Source organism: Oryzias latipes, chromosome 9, assembly GCF_053564925.1.
Source record: "Oryzias latipes strain Hd-rR chromosome 9, Olatipes_Hd-rR_3.1".
NCBI classification, from domain to species: Eukaryota; Metazoa; Chordata; class Actinopteri; order Beloniformes; family Adrianichthyidae; genus Oryzias; species Oryzias latipes.
In genome coordinates this window covers 26,629,816-26,647,208 of record NC_136245.1, presented here as the reverse complement: position 1 = coordinate 26,647,208, position 17,393 = coordinate 26,629,816, and the positions used below count along the sequence as shown (strand labels likewise).

At 37.6% G+C, this 17,393-nt stretch overlaps 1 protein-coding gene across 1 annotated transcript in view; it reads right to left on the bottom strand.

Annotated features, from left to right (window-relative positions):
• ipo11 (importin 11) overlaps window positions 1-17,393 on the bottom strand; it is a 136,034-nt gene that overhangs the window by 19,501 nt on the left and 99,140 nt on the right. Inside the window, exons 28-29 of the mRNA XM_023958341.2 lie at window positions 13,266-13,361; window positions 7,717-7,801 (exon numbers count right to left, since the gene is read on the bottom strand). Coding sequence (XP_023814109.1) covers window positions 7,717-7,801; window positions 13,266-13,361 — 181 coding nt within the window. The remainder of the gene's footprint in view (window positions 1-7,716; window positions 7,802-13,265; window positions 13,362-17,393) is intronic.

Here is a 17,393-nt window from a genome sequence, read left to right as displayed (position 1 = left end):
GCCTAAGGGAACACAAAGGGGAATCTTTATATCATGTGCTGCAAAATAGCAGTCAGAGAGGTCTGTTATTCAACAAAAGCAGATTATGCTGACAGTGATGGCCTGCTTGAGAAAAGAGCAATAATAAAGCAAGACTGGCAGGTCTTCATTACCCATGCTTTGTGTAGGCCACAACAAAATGATAACATGCTGAAACTCATTTCCTACAAATACACACCTCTGCTGGGTCTTTGAAGACTGCATGACCGATCATTAAACAGAAAGAATGAAAACCAATTTAAAGACAAGAAACAATACATCAAAAACTCCTCATAGCTTTAAAAACTGCTTTTGAGCAGTGAAAGTCTTAAATATGTTCTCCAATTTTTTTTAGCTTGACAAATATTACAAATTGATAACTATTTTCAATTGGTGTGTTAACATGTTTTATGCAGTCTCGTCTTTTTTAATTGAGAAAACAAGATTCAAAGTAGTTTAATTCTTGTCAATAATGAAAGAAAATAGCTATTTACATTGACAATTACTGAGGAGAGCTGTTAAAAATAAATAATTTGGGCCAAATAACTTGCTAAAAAAATCGTTCTAATTAGTCTATAAAACAATATCCACAAAATTACAGCTTGGCAAAGATGAAATGATATTAATGTACTTCAAGAGATTATGCTTGTACAGTCTAGTTTAAACTATAGGAAAAATATGAAATGCATTAGAATTTTTGGCTGATTTATGACTGACAGAGCACAGAAAGAGGTGATTACCGGTACAGACCATTAAGGGTGTAACGATTAATGGACCTAATCGATGAATGGATTTCTATTCGTGTGACCCAACCAGATTGATGTCTGAGGCAAGTCGAATCATTAAAAAATAAAATAGAATGTTTTTTTCATTATTGGAAAAACGAAACAAAAGAAAACATCTAGATTGAGGCAGCAAAACATTATCGAGGCATCATTACGGCCCATTGTCCGGAAACACTGAATTTTGCAAAGACGTGACCATACAGTGTAGTAGAATGTTCTATTTTACACTTGATTATCTGGCAAACTTCAGTACCCAGGAGTCATGGTTTGGGTTTCTTACTGTCCCCGTTTGGGTTTCTTTGGCTTAGTTTTTGCTTCCTTTTTGTTTCTGTCCTGTTTGACTTCTGTTTCCTGTTTTATTTTGGAAGGTTTTGACTTTGTCATGCTTTTGAGTTTCTAGAACTTTCTAGAACATGATCTCCTGATCATGTTCACCTGTGTCTTGTCAGTCCTGTTTTGTATTTAAGTCATGTCTCTGCATTTTGAGTCTTTCATGTTCATCAAGCCCCCAACCTGACAGAAACAAAAGGAAGCAAAAACTAAGTCAAACAAACCCAAACCACGACACCCAGGTATTCATCTCTGGGTCACACAGGTTGAAGTTTCGGCTAAAGATGGATCCATTTTAGGTCAGTGAATTGAATCGTTAGAAATAAACCACTGTCAACTATGAATAGTATCAGCAACCACAAATTATAAAACGAATCGAATCGTTGTTGAAATGAATCGTTACACTCCTATGAAACATTCACATGTAGATAAAAATCTAGCTAAAGATAATATTGTTTGATCAATTTTGTTTACCAATTCATATCTGGATAAATGGTCTTTATGGAATAAATGTGTTGAGTTTCTGTCAGTATGTGGTAGCAACAATTCACTCTAACAATGTTTATTTCTTTCCCCCCGAAAAAGTTTTATGCACCCAAAGCAGCAACATTTGATTTGTTTTAATAAAAATGATGGCAAAATGACATATGAAAACAACACTTCCTAGGGTGAAAGTTATATTTATTATAACACCATCCAAACCCACCATTTTCAGAGTCACTGCTGAAAACTAACTCATTAGCCTAATAGCCTGAAACCCATCAGTTACGCAAGATGAAGAAATGGTCACAAATGACTACATCAAACATTCTGTTCATTCTGAGACCCTTTCAATAAACTGAAAATACTTCAGCAAAACCTGGCTGTGTGTGAGGAGACTCAGAATGGTGCCTGGCCCACATTCACAGTGAACAACACCCGTGACACAAAATGAACCTCAAATCATTGTTTTATCTAAACGATGTCAAAGCCTGTGAGGGATTCCTTTGAAGTCAAACATGTTTGCAGTCATATACAATTCAGTCTTACCAGGGAAGTTTTAAAATCAACCGTTTTACGAAGCAAATGGAGTTTTAGAGGTAATTCCCATACAAAGACGTGCCAGTACTAACAATCAAAACATTTAATAAGAACTATTGAATAAACTGTTGGTATATAAAAACACATTTCTTTTAATATATATTTTAATTTTTCACGTATTTCACTTTTTTAATATCTAGTTAATCTATTAAAGACCACAGAGTTTTGGAGTTATATCCTGAAGATCTGTAACAAAACTATTTATAACTAATTTGTAACCTTTTTCTTAAGGAAAGAACCATTGGCATTAACCATTTAAATCAACTGAGGTTTGCTTCTGTCAATCATTTATGCATGATTAATAAATCACAATGCAGGTCTATATTGTGGGTCTTCTGAACCAACTCTGCCTCTGAACCTGTTCTGAATGGACAGCAGAAAGGTGGTTAAAAAAGAAACTTATTTTGGTAGGCAGGCATCAGAAACTTGTAGCCATGGTTACCATAGATTGACCTTTACTCAGTGTTGTTGATGTGGTAAGAAGGCAAAACACAAAAGATCAAAAACTTTCATGTCTGATTTGATGTGAAGTGCAAAGACAAACCGCTGGAGTGTTCTTTAAAGTCATCTCCAGAAGCTGCACAAACCACAGACATATCTGGAAGCATCTTATTCCAAAGAGGCGCCACTTCTTCAGGCACCTTACCAAGTGGTTCACCACATTCCACCGAGAAACAACAAAGCATGTTTCTCACTTTAGGTGGAGCCATGCTTTACTACGTGCTTATTTTACTTGCTAAAGTCAGCTCTACATTAGTCCAGCTCATAATTTCACAAATGCAGAGTGCAGCCTCTGCATCTGTTATGTACAAACATTCATAATAAAAGGAACAATCTCAAGTGGGTGTAAGCCATGACAGCACAACTCAGAGAGCCCATGTCATTAGTCTCCAATGGAGAAAGTCTTTGATGTAGCCTATCACTCTACTTGTTTGATGGTACTGGCCTTGTAGATGAAGCGCAAAAATCAAATGATGCATTATATAGAGAATACCAAACACAGCATCAGTTAGCGGAGCCTAGTTGTCTCAAATTCTCAGATCAAAGTGAGGGACCCTCACAAATCCAATACAAGATAGAGTGGAAGAGTCGACAGCTTATACGACACAAGCAAACCCCTCCTTCGTGCTCAGAAACACACAGCTAGTCCAATTTAAGCCCAAATCAAAAACCAGTAGTGAAGAGGCACCCTCTCCTCCTCCAGGGACCAAATAAATCTGAAAAGGCGAGTCCACAACAACTGCTGCCTCTGTATAGACACTGGTATAATATTGTATGGTGCATATGAATATAAATCATATGCATATATATATATATATATATATATATATATATATATATGTTTGCTTTTGTTTATGCATTTGCATTTGCATAAATTACTCATGCTTCTTTTTGTCGCATTCAATTTACCCCAGAAATGAGAGGAAAACAGTGTCATAACGATGGCATTCTTAAATAGGAAGTTTCAAAATATTCAAAGGCTTTCCAATTACAAACTCAATTATTACATTTTGTTAAAACTGTCTTTCAGAGAGCAGAAATGCACATGAAAAACTCTGAAATGAAAAACAATTTCAGGATAACATTTAGAAAAAAAGACCAGCATCTGTGACCTCTTAAAACATGCAAAGAAAACACGGCTGAACAAATTCCGCAAAGAAAACACGCTTTGGCGGATAAAAACACATCTGCATTGTTTTAACAGACAACTGCTTTTATGTTAATGGGTTTGAAGATGAAATGTGTACAAATCCTTGAATTAATAGAAGGACAATAAATTCCAAGCACAAAACAAACTTGACAAAGAAGCTGAAGTGGAACACACTTCAGTTCATAGCTTTTGAAAGGTGCAGCAACCTTTAAAACCCTATTTTCTTCATAGTAAAAGAAGTGGTAAAATTTTTAACCTGGAAAAACAAAATAGATTAAAGACAAAACAGTAAAACTGTTTTCAAGGAAAGATGAAGCAGATTGTGTTTCTAGAGGAAGCTTAAGTCCTTTAACCTTTGCAGTGAGATGTTAGGTACCTTCTGTAAGCGTAATCACATCTGCAGTCGCCTGTTGCATCATTGCAAAGGACTTAAGGAAGCTGAACTAACTGAGAAAGAAGGCTGACTGGTTTAGGTTCTGCTCTGGCTCCAACAGAGCAAAAAAAAGAACCTTTGTTAGATGATTAGCATTATGAAAGACCGTCACCACCCTCTTCTAAACACAGTAACAATCCTCAGGATCTTCATTCAGATGATTCTTCAACAGACACCTTGTCCTAAGCTACAACTGCAAAAACACAAAGTCTCACCAAGTATTTTTGTCTAGTTTTAAGATTACATACTGTATATTTTTACAATTGTTATAAGACCAAGTTTCTAGTAGTTTTTTCAGTGAGATGGATTAATCTTACAATAGTTCTTGATCATCTCGTTGAGTCACTTGATCTTAACAAACATCTTATATTAAGCAATAACTCTGAAAATGTTTCTTTTTTTGGTTTACATAATATTTTTAGGCTGAAGTTTTATTTGTGAAGGATGAGCGGTCTTGTTTCAAGAAACAGACCGTTTTTATTTAGGCTAAAGTGACTCATAAGAAAGTATAAATGCATTTAACAACAGAATGACTGAAGTTTGATACTGAACATAGATTTACTTAAAACCTTTAGGACACATTTATTTTAAAATGTGTGATTCTGATCTTACTCTAAAATGATTATGGATTACATAATACATGATGAATTAGATTATTAATTAGATATAAATTCCTAACATTAAAACAGAAATAGGACAGTTGGACTGTTGCCGTGTTTTGAATAGAATATTTTGGGGAAAAGGGGTATATAAAAATGCTCTGAAGATATCTATATATAATATTTCCAGCTACCAGAGCAATATGCCTAAATGTGTGTGTTTATTGCTAATTTTAAGATTTAATATCATCTTATAGGGGCAAAAAAATCAAAGCTTATGTTAAAAGATTTTACCAAGACAAATTATACCATTTCCAAAGACAGATGTATTCACTTACAACAAATACACATCTTGTTCTCTATATTTTTTACTTGTTTTGACTTTTTTTCCAACGCATCTACACCAATTGTCTGCAGAATGTTAGAAAAGGACTTTATACTTTAGAATTTCCCTTTCACATTAAATTTTAGGATAAAAACAAAGAAAACCACTCAGTCAGTTGTAGCAGAACGATGTGTTGTGGTCATCAGTTGAGCCACATTCAGATTATAATTAATGTTTAGTCCCATGAGAGAACCACATGTTCTTTTAAACTACAAAAAAAAAAAAAAAAAAAAACAGCGGAAAGGCCAATTTAGGCAATCCAGACTATATTAAAGAGGTGTGCCTGCTGAGGTGTAGACACAGTATAGTAAAACCTCAGTCAGTTCAGCACTTGGGCTTACAGACCAGCACTCTGTATACAAGTTAGTACAACAAAATCCACTAGGCAATGCCAAATTCATCTCAAGAACATGACGCGACTTCCAGCCCTTTAAAGAAGAAAGTCCAAGAAAAAGTATTGCTTGCCAGTGTTTCTGACTTTACTTCACGACAAATCCACACTTACACAAGTGTACTCAGTGGGCACAGACCAGAGTTTTTAAGGACAACTGCCGTTGAGCTAGAAGAATAAGAATCTATATGAATAATAATATATTTTACTTATTCATCAAACAGGAATCAAAAATACGACCAAATAGGCAAACCTGGGATTAAAAATAAATTGATGCACAGTTTTTAATGTATCGTGTTTCCCACTGTGCATAAGCACAGCATGCAGGTCTTCAAACAAGCGTCACACCGACATGTGAACATCTACTAAAGCAGAAAGTCATAAAGGTACCAAATGTTCAAAAAATGTCACAGGTCTCCTTTTTCATTTACATCCAATTCAGCTGAAAAGTGTATCACGTGGGCACAGCTGCAGGCTGCACATGCACTAAGACACAGAAATGTGTGACTTTAGCACTACTCTATTCCCTGGAGCGAAAAGTCACAGTCTGGGCTGAGGTGATAAGTGCAATTGGATACCATCCAGTGGAGAACACCAGAAAAACACACACACAAAAAGTACATAAAGTCAACTGTTTCTCCTATTTAAACTTAAACAAGCAAAACACATTTAAATCATGTAATTTTGCTAAAACACTCATTTGGAGAAGACCATTCAGACATCAAGACGTTTAACATTTTTTATATGCGGAGAGCTCCAACTACATGTTTACACCTGATGTAGATGTTTACCCTGATGTGTAACTGTGTTAAGCATTATGACACAGATTTGTTTATACATCCAGTTGAATATAATTGTAGAGTTAAGAGAGCAAAACCGATTGACATCTCAGACGAATATTTTATAATTACCATTAAACAGTTTGGAAAATTGCTATCAGAGAAAAGCAGCTTTTCAGATCGATTTTGCGCCGATATGCAACATATTACTAACGTGAAGTTTTATGACATTAGCAGCTTTTCTCCGAGACAGAATCAGCTGATTTGCGTTGGTTGCGTAAGCACTTCACTGCTATTAGGTGTTGCATATGAGTGCAAGGCTGCTTTCCTCTGCTTCAGAAACCGCTGGCATTACGTTACTTCTGTAAACAGTTGAAGAGTTAAGGCCCGTTCACACCGGGACGAATTTCGCCGGCGATTTTCGCCAACGTTTAACGCCTCGTGACTAAACAAAGGGCACCAATAAGAGTGTGCACACCGACGCGAAAAAACGCCACGCGTCAGAGCGTCAAAAAAAAAAAACGCCTCGGGTTCGTTTTTTTTTTTCGACGCGTCGCGTCGAAATCTATTCGACCAATGAGAATGGCGCTTTTGCACACGTGTCTGGAGCTTCTGAAGTTACAGTAAACCACAACTTGGGGGCGCTCAAACACAAAACTGCCTTGCTGAGCACACATACCAGCGAAGAAGATAGACGCCGAGTAGCGTCTACACAGCAGCGAAGAAATAATGACGGACACTCTAAAATATCCCCGAACCAAGCACCAGTTGGAGCAACTGGTGCTTGAAATATTCACGTTTTCTTTGTATGATTCTGACAAGCGCGTAAATACTTGCTCTCTTCTTCTGAGGGAAAAGCGACTTTAAGAAGCGTAAAGTTGCGCAGCGCCACCTTGTGTACAGGAGTATTTCTGTTTACATTAAGCGCCATCTAATGTCAGGGAATGAAATTGCATGTTCGCTCGGCTCATCGTCAGCGAAAATCGCCTGGGTGTGAACACAAAAAAACGTGGCGAAAAACGCTGGCGAATAACGCCTGGCGAATATTCGTCCCGGTGTGTACGGGCCTTTACGGTTTTCTAAAGAATGGCAACACTGATAAGGGGTTAAAGAAGTGCGAAATTACCATGGATAAGTAAATATGTAACTTTCCATGTTGTATAAATATACTTGAAGAGTATAAGACAAAAAGAATGAAAAAAAAAAACTTTTTACTTTTTTTAGATCTGTCATGTCTGCTCATGCAAGTTGTGTGTCTCACGTACAAGTTTCTTCCTCTTATCCTGCTCGGTTGGCGGCTCCTCGTCGTCACTTAGCTTGGGCTCCTCAAAATGGCTCATCAGCATGCAGCTGGAAACACAATTTGACGTAATATTAATAACCACCCACAAACCACTACAGCAGGAGACAATCTCAAAACTGACAGGATGTGCAAACACCGCCAACCAAAAGCGGCAAAACCCTGTGGCACTTTTCGTAATGGTTCATCGGTATGCACTAAGAATTACATATGAACTCTTTGTGCTCCATATGAGGTCTGTTTGTGGTCTGTTATTTCCTTACTGCTGCTTATTTAATTCTTACTGTGAGCACAAATGCACCCGGCAAGCCTGAATTTCATACTCTGTGACTTTGAGATGAAGCACGTGATGATTCATCATTAGAAAATCTAACTACTAATAACATTCAAATGGGTGGAATTTATCTAACTTTGCACAATAATTGAAAGCCGCAAGAAGATGTCATATTAATGTAATGAAATGGAGATATCTCTTTACTGGAATGAACACCTCATTTAAGCAGCCATAACCAATACTTACACAATGATTTGAAAGCAAAGGATTTTTTTTAATCATTACTTCTCAGGAAATGATCCTCAAATTTGCATCATTTTTAAGCCCTTTGTGTTTGCTGCTTTGAGCTAGAGCTTTGTTCAGCAATTTTTATTTTTTGGGTTTAATGGATGAACAAATGGGATTGTTGCGGTTTTATTATAGCAGAAGGTATTTTATACTGGAGGAGAATAGAGCTCTGAAAATCAACTAACTTGTTCAGCATCAAAAGACAGACAGAAATAAATGGCGACAAGCTGGTGAACCTAATAGTGGGGATTTTAATAATGAATGAGGCTGATATTTTGAAAAAGAGAAGGCGAGGATAATGGGCTAAAAGGGAAAAATGACTATAAAGTGGAAAGAAAGCAACACCTAAATGAACAATGATGGCGTTCCCCTGCTGAATTTGCAAATAATAATGTTGGCAACAACATCAATTATAAAAATATGTTCACTATTTACTCCATTTTCTTACAAACTTAGGTTGCAACACCATTATTAACAATTTAAACTAGCAAATGCAAAGCTGATGAACATTGCATGACCAAAGGCCTATCTGCAGTTCCAGCTTCTTAGGTTTAGAGGCTAATTATGATGAAGCGTCCTAAATTATTCAACTATGAGAAAAAAAAACTTTGAATGCTGACAATTGGTATCAAATCACAACAGATTGCATCTAATTTTTGGTCAAGATTTAAATCAAAGTACATTTTTTAAAGATATTTCTAATACGGTACTTTTCATCTACAGAATACCACATTGAATGAAGTGGCAATTCCACAAAGACTAAGGCTGCCTTTACACTGCATTGTTCAAGTGACCCAATTCCGATTTTTTCCTCTCATGTGGCACAGATCGGATATGATCGGTGAACGTGTAAGCAGGACAAAAGCGCATGGATTCCGTTTTTCTAAGATCGGATACAGGCCTCTCTCATATGTGGAAATAAATCGGAAATAAATCGGATACGTGCATTTGCGTGTGCCATGTAAGCAGACAAATCGGATATTCCCCAGTAAATGCGAGTCGTACGTCAGTGATGTCAATTCAGGATACCACCAACTGAGATCACATGACTTGTTAAGGTGCTTTTTGTGCGCTGATTTTGCTGTCAGCGTGTTACCTTTCAGCCTCAGGCTTCAGACCGTAGTTGGAAACCGCTGTTATGTCCGGTCCGGTCCGGTCCCGGTCGGGACGCAAACGGTAACTAATCAAGCTGGACACCGTTGCTATGGAACAAGCTAGAAGCTGTTTATTTTTTGGGGGGGCGTGTATGATGGGGACAGTGTGTGTGTGTGTGCGCGCGCGCGTGCTTGCTTGCGTGTGTGTGCGTGTAACTTAAGGAGAGGAGAGTGGGTGTGAGCGCGGAGCGGGGGACTGTCGGAGAACCGTAAATTAAAAATAAGGTGTCTCGCCCAAAAGTTTTGGAGTCTTTCTTAGCCCACTGGAGGCTGAGGGTTCAGAACGGAAAAGAGAACCCCGATGAATTCTCCCGTGTGTCATTGCTCAGGAAAGGTTCAACACTTGGATCAAACTGTTAGTACAGCACAACGTCTGCAAACACTTCCTCATTCAAAACTCAGAGAGAGCACATAAGACGGCCGACCAGCCCTCCTTCTTTTCCTCCCCCGTGCATCCCGTCTGGAGCGCCCAAGGCAACGCCTCCTTCCGTCGCCGCCTTGCCTCCATGACAACCGCAGTCACAAAAGTCCAAAGGATGTCTGTGGAAGGCGGAAATGCTGCTACGTAGTCCTCAGAACGTCTACGTTTGACAGTTTCAGCATTTTATAGTGTAAATGCAAAAATCAGATACGGGTCACTTTTAAAAGATGATGTAAGCGGGTCGTCAAAAAAATCGGATATAGTCAGAAAATCGGATATGGGCATCAAGACCTGCAGTGTAAAGCCGGCCTAAGAGTCAACATCAACTTTTAAAGAATGTTTGAAACTATACTCATGAAGGCAACAAATAAGAAGGAATATGATGAAAACAGATGTAAAAACTGTCAGTAAATACAGCTGAAAGAACTGCACCATAATTCTTGATACCATCATAGCATTGGCATAAATATAGTTTCTTTTTACAGAAGATGACCAAAATTCAACAAATAGTTCACACATGCCCATATGAAAAATATGCAAAAGAGTTTTTTAGACCACAGGAGGATTTTTTTTCTATTTGTCAATGAAAGCTAAAGATCCGGTTAAAGAATTCCAGCTAAAACTGAAACTACCAGCATTATTTTCTTTTAGCACAAGCTAATTTATATAGATGGAACATTTATGATTATGTTAGACATGTGCAGCGGCACATAAACATTTCAGCTAACATAATGTCGTTAAGTACAAAAATTTAGAATTCAACTGGTGATGATGTAACCATAGTAACCCTACTAGCTTCTATATCAATTCAAAACATTAGGAGAGCTCTCAGCTTTCTTTAAACTACAATCCTGGAGTTCATCTAAAAATGACCTGAGTTTGAAATTATCTTTAGTGATTACGGAGCAGTCGGAACTATTGCAACTATACTATACATGCATGGCTGTTTTGAGGCCTGGTGTTCGTTGCCACCCTACAGATCCCTAGATATGGAAGCGATTGTGTAGCATAATTAAAAATAGAAGTCAATACCAGAAATGCTTTTTCATTTTCAAAATGAAGCTGCATTTTTTTAATCAAAATTAAAATGAAAAAGCAATCCTCCAAAATGCTTTTTCATGTTCTTCCTCAACACTGCTTATTCTGTCACTTAATTAAAATGATAAAGAAAATGGTATTTGACATTTCATTTTCAAAAAGTTCTCTGGTAAAAATGTGTAGCAAAATTCATTTAGAAATGTCTAATTTGACAATTAAAATTGATTCACAGAAATGCTTTTTAATTTTCAAAATGTAACTGCATCAAATAACTCAAAATTAAAATGAAAAAGCAATTCTTCAAAGTGCTTTTTCATTATCTTATTTGATAATGGGGCGATGACGTCAGTGCTCAATCTGTGTGGCTACATGCTGTGCACGAGCCAAGCATATCTGATCAGTGCGGCCGGAGTCTTCGTGTTTGTGTAAAGTGAAGTGAAGGGAAAGGTGCTTTGTAACGTTCAACGCTCCGGAGGACGCTTCAGACCTCAGTCCGTCTGACTGTGTCTCCCGGGAGAACCGAGTCTCTAAGCAGAAGAGTAGCTTTGAGGCGGCTTTTGAAGGCGGAAGCGCCGCTTCGGGCGGTCCTGAGAAACCATGCAATCATGTAAATTTGTGTTTCCAATCGTGTCCAGACAAAATAAAGGCTGAAGTTTTCCCACATATTTACAGCCAAGATGCACATTGTGGCATTAACCGCAGTGCGGATCATGTCGTTGTCATCAGACACTTAATATTGTTGCTGACTCGTATTAGCCTGATCCTAAACCCTTCTCCTGAATCTTATGTTTTTTTATTTTAATCGATACAATAATTATAAATCTGGTTTTTTTCTGATTTTTTCCCTCTCGGGTTAACGCAGGACAGCAAACTTTCAGACTCGGTCAGAGAGAGAGATGGAAAACCGCAGCCTGCAGCGCAGCGGCTGTCATGCCTGGAAGCTGAAGCAGAGACTCTTTCTGGGTGAATCTCTGGGATGAACTCGAACACAGAAACATGATTATGATGTAGAACTCTTTAAAACAAATAAACATGATCTCTCCACATTCTCCGTGTCTACCATGCATTGTAAGTGAGATAGTTAGTGACAGAGACACCACTCCATGTAGCGATCCGGCTAAAAACATTAGCTGGTAGCTCCTCCCACTCTCGGTCTGGTGCGTTCACGGAGCTCCAGTACATAGAAGCTTCGCAGAACTCCAACAGCCACACAGTCCGGTAATATATTTTCATAAGAACTGCCAGACCGACCCTAAAACCACCCAAATTTTGCCTACTCCTCTAAAGCCATTTTTACCCGCAAATTTAGAACCAAAACCGCCCAATCTGGCAACACTGCCGGGAGGGCAAAGTGCGCAGAAGAACAGTGAGCACTGACGTCATCGCTCCGCCTGGAAATGCTGACTGGGATTGAATATTGCTACAGATTTAGCGGGGTGGATGTGAAAACGCAAATGCAATTCCCTCTTTGCATTTCCACTTTAATTATGACACAGAATGAGCGGTTTTTAGGTATAAAATGAAAAAGCATTTTGAAAATTGCTTTTTCGTTTTAATTTTGAGTTATTTGATGCAGTTTCATTTTGAAAATTAAAAAGCATTTCTGTGAATCAATTTTAATTGTCAAATTAGACATTTCTAAATGAATTTTGCTACACATTTACCAGAGAACTTTTTGAAAATGAAATGTTAAATCCAATTTTCTTTATCATTTTAATTAAGTGACAGAATAAGCAGTGTTGAGGAAGAACATGAAAAAGCATTTTGGAGGATTGCTTTTTCATTTTAATTTTGATTAAAAAAATGCAGCTTCATTTTGAAAATGAAAAAGCATTTCTGGTATTGACTTTTATTTTTAATTATGCTACACAATCGCTTCCATACCTAGACTGGTGGGGTCACAGCAATATATGATACTCACCTTTAAGGACTGGATTGTAGTTAAAGGATCAAACCCAGTTAGCTGTTTCCTCACAGAATGGGTCAAATGCAGCAAATACATTTTACACATCCATTTGCATGACAGCTAATAGGACTTCAGTTGTGATTGGAGCTGTGCACTTTGTTGTAAAATCACAGACATTACAGGAAAAAAGTAAAAAAAAAAACGATCAGAATTCTCTAGTTTTGCAACACTAAACCATGATCTGGTTATGTTTTATGTTGTATCCGTCTAAAGTTTATTTCACTTTTTAAGAATAAACTGTTCAAAGTGCACTAAATCACTAAATTGCAACTCTTGTTGTATGAAACTGTTGCTACGTGAACTTTACTTGAACCTCAAAGACTATCACCTGCTCTGCACGAGTTCCCACTTTGAAAAATGAACAAATACTTACTCCTTAGATGTGCCAGTTTCTGGGTCCTCTGACATGACATCGTGCAGTGCTTCAATACAGATGCTGATGATGCCACAGAATTTGTCTTGGATCACACTAGAATGAAACATATTTCACAGCTTTACCACTCATGAGCTCATCAGGTTGACGGGTATGTCTGCATGTGTTTGTGAGTGTGTCTATTTAAATAAGAGGAATAAAAGTAAGAGAGGAGCATCGTGAGTGAGAACTGTAGACAATGTCAGTTCTGAATGGAGAAGCAAAACTGCACTCAGAACCAAAAACACGATAATGATAACATGACAATCGTTGCTTTACTTTGGTCTGCGGCTCATCTGTTGCTTCATTCCTACCCTGTTTACGTCTGACGATTTGGTCCAGTTGATTGTATTCAGACTGAGGAATCTCAAAGCTAACCGAAGCTTAGTCCGATTGGAAACTAACCGAGACCACCTCGAAAGATGGCACCGAGAGCGGTTCCTGGTCCCGGACCAGAGTCCGCTTGGGAGTATTTAGACTGAAAATTTGTTCCGAATTATCAGAGGAAACAAACTCTGGTTCACTTTAACCCTTGTGCTATCTTAGATGACCCAACCCTTACATTGACGTGTTCTCCCTACCATGACAAAGGTGGATAAAGGTGAAGAGGATTTTATGTAATCCATGGACACCAGTGAAAATCACAAAGCATTGAAGAAAAAAGTTCAGCCCACTGTCTTGTAGGGTCTAGATCAGTGTTTTTCAACCTTTTCTGAGCCACGGCACACTTTAACCTTAAAAAAAATCCCGCGGCACACCAGCATCCAAAAATTAAAAAAAAGGAGAAACTTATAGTCTGTATTGATCTGCAGCCCCTCCGCAATCTCACATGCATTTTTGAGATAATTGTTGCAGAAAAAGCTGGAAACTGCAGCTGTTTTTTTTCCTAAAAGATGCAATAAAAGATAAGTTAGAAGATTTAAAAACAGTTTGATGTGTGTTCGTTGGTTTCAAGACGTTTAACAACAGATATCCGTTTGCGCTGTCACTCTCACAACCCAATGCATCATGGGAGATGTAGTGCAAAAAACGGCCAGAGATCGCGTCTCTGAGCTTCATTGTTTTGTTCACTTGTTCCAGTCTGATACCGGATTCTGTGGAAAGCTACACCGCTAAAGACGAGCTTTAGCTGGTATTTTTGTTAGAACTGAGCGACTTTACGAGCTAAATCGGGACAAGGAAGTGAAGATTTTAACCACTTCTGATTGGTCAGACTAATGACATGTGATTAAGCCTTCAAGAATGATTGGTGGAGACAGTTAAAGGGACGGGACGTTTCCAAAATACAGCCGAAGGTGCAGCTGAATCGCGGTACTGTATCGTCATTCTTATCAAAATGTCTTTAATAAAATAAAATAAACGCAAAGAAAAAGTATTTTATGATCTTTTATATTCCTAACTCCTCAGTGTTTTATCAGGGCCTGTTTGGATGAACAGAGAGCTGAAATCATGGAGATGGAAAATGTTTTTAGATCAGTTAATGAGGGCAATTTCCCACGGCACACTTGACCATCTCCCACGGCACACTAGTGTGCCGCGGCACACTGGTTGAAAAACACTGGTCTAGATGACCCAACTCCCAATGTTAAAGTGCCTAAGATAGTACAAGGGTTAAGCGAACCAAATGTGTCCAGTCTGAATACACCCTTAAATTATACTGACTTACAACCATCATCACCCAAACTTGGAGAACGCAGTCGACATGGAGGGATAATTTGAGTCAAAAAGAATAAAGTACAGGGTACAGAAGAATGCAAAGACAGACTCAGAGTGTAGATAGGCACTGATGCATCAAAGTATCCGTCAGTTCCAGAACATGGCTAGACAGACCTCAGGCAATACTGCATAAAGTTCACTCAGCATACAGTGTGGACAAATATGGAGAATCTACAGAAAGGCAAACATGCCAGTAAACATAGGCCTGCGCCTTATTTCCAATAGATTTGAATGTGTTCGAATGAAGCACAAGAGTTGCAAAAATACTTTAAACAGCCTCGTATTGCATGCTTGTAAAGAGACACTTAAGTTGCCACTCCTGACAATGAAATAGACTTGTTCCACTAGGAAGAGACAGAGTACCCCAGGTCCCATCAGGAGTGATTTTTAATTGAACACAGAATGCAATCCAATTAAGCAGAGACAGCTCCCAGACAGAAGTCCAGCATTAAAAAAAAAAATGAAAATAATGAAAAAGCTATGTGCTGAGCTGGGGTCAATTAAAACTAAGTCTATATTCAAAGCAAACTCTATATTTTTTAAACTATCAGGTCAAAACTATTGATTACATTTAAGTGCATTGACCTTCCTTTTCCAGTTCATTTTAATCCATCTTTAAATGCTTATAATCATCTCTGCAGATATACTGCACTATTGCATGACATCTATTAGATCACACATTTAGTTTTTGTGTAAACATAGAAAGTGCAGGTTTTTTTAAAGACCGCGTTTATGTATTAATACTCCAGGTATTGAGTGCTGCAATACTTGTTTTGCCATTTTTATGTAGATGTCTAGTAAAATGTGCAACATAAATTCATTTGACATTGCCATATCCTTTAACACCTGCTACTGAGTCATGAGCTAATCTCTTCGTCAACCCAAACATGTGCTGCTGTGATGAGATAATGTTATTTGCTCCATCTGTGTGAGTCATAATGTTTTGGTTTATTCATGCAACGAGCCAAGTGAGGAAAATGTAAAATCATTACTAGTTGGATTCTCAACTGGCACTTGGAAAAAAAAAATATTTAATTTTGTGCATTTCTAAAGTGTTTGTAACATAGTTGACCTAACAAACATACGAACTCTACTACAGTGCTATAAGTGACTTGAAATGTATTATTTTTACTATTTAGCAAAATGACTTTGAAAGTCTGGAACACAACAGTGATTACGTTTGGAAGATAAATTCATTTTACAGAATGCTTTGTTTTAGGGATACATCAATTTTAAATTGCATTTTCTGGTACTCACTACTAACTTTTGGGTCATGAGAAGCACCAGTTAGAAAGAAATAGAAAAAAAATGCAAATAAAAATCCACAATGTCAAACAAAATGTTTCAACACAATTTTAAAGTTCCTATTTTTTCACGTTTTGGGATTTTTTTGTTTGTTTTGTTGTTCTGTTAATAACCTTTTCCTTACTTTTTTATTTGATGAGGTAAACCCAGAAAGAAGTACGGGGAGACACGCTTAACTTCTCCTAGATAGGGGTAAGAGTGACACAGGCTTCATGTCGAATTCACCAAAAGCTTCCAATAACAGCAGAAAACAAATGCTAGAGTTCAGGTAGCTGTTTTGCATAAAGTTCTAGGTTTTTGTCCTTACTTTTCATAAACGTTTTTCAAAATAAAAGCAGTCAAAAGACCTGGTCAAACATCCGAACATGGATCCAACTGAGAATTTTTATCTTTTGTTAGTCTAAAATTCTAAAACTTGTTTGGTATAAGAGAGAGATTCGGATTTGAATTGAAGTAGAGACTCCAACTAATAAAAACTCTATAAATCTGTTGGTTAAATAGCTCATAAAATGACAGACGCAACAGTCCTGCTGGTCAATTCTGCTCTGCATGTGTTGAATCCTCTTTCCATGCTTTGTAATACACAAAGGTAAAGGGGAAAAAACTGCTCCTCATCAGCAGCTTTTCTGCTCAAAGATGGAAATAGAGGTTTTGAATTCATGTTGTGTACACAATCTGAACAGGGACGACTTCATAAAACCAACAGATAATCTGTTATTATTTTATTTTTGACTAGCCAAAGTAAATTAAACCAAAACATTTCTTAAATCAGTTTTTTGCTGATTATTCAGCTGGAAGCATGACAGTTCAAAGAAACCATTTCCTGCAGGCAGATATCTCAGTAATATTTTCCAAACTTAGGTAAAAAAATTAAAATACAACACTGCACCCCTGTTCCCAGCATTCAGGGCTTGCTGTCATGGCAACACATAATTGCAGGCTTTCTTTCAAGTTCCCTTTTCATGCATTTAAGAACGTCTATCAATTCTTAATTCCACTGAGCCCAAAACCTCTCATGTGATTACTTCCTAATGCCTGATGAGTGCTGTTGTTCAACGCCAATCATCC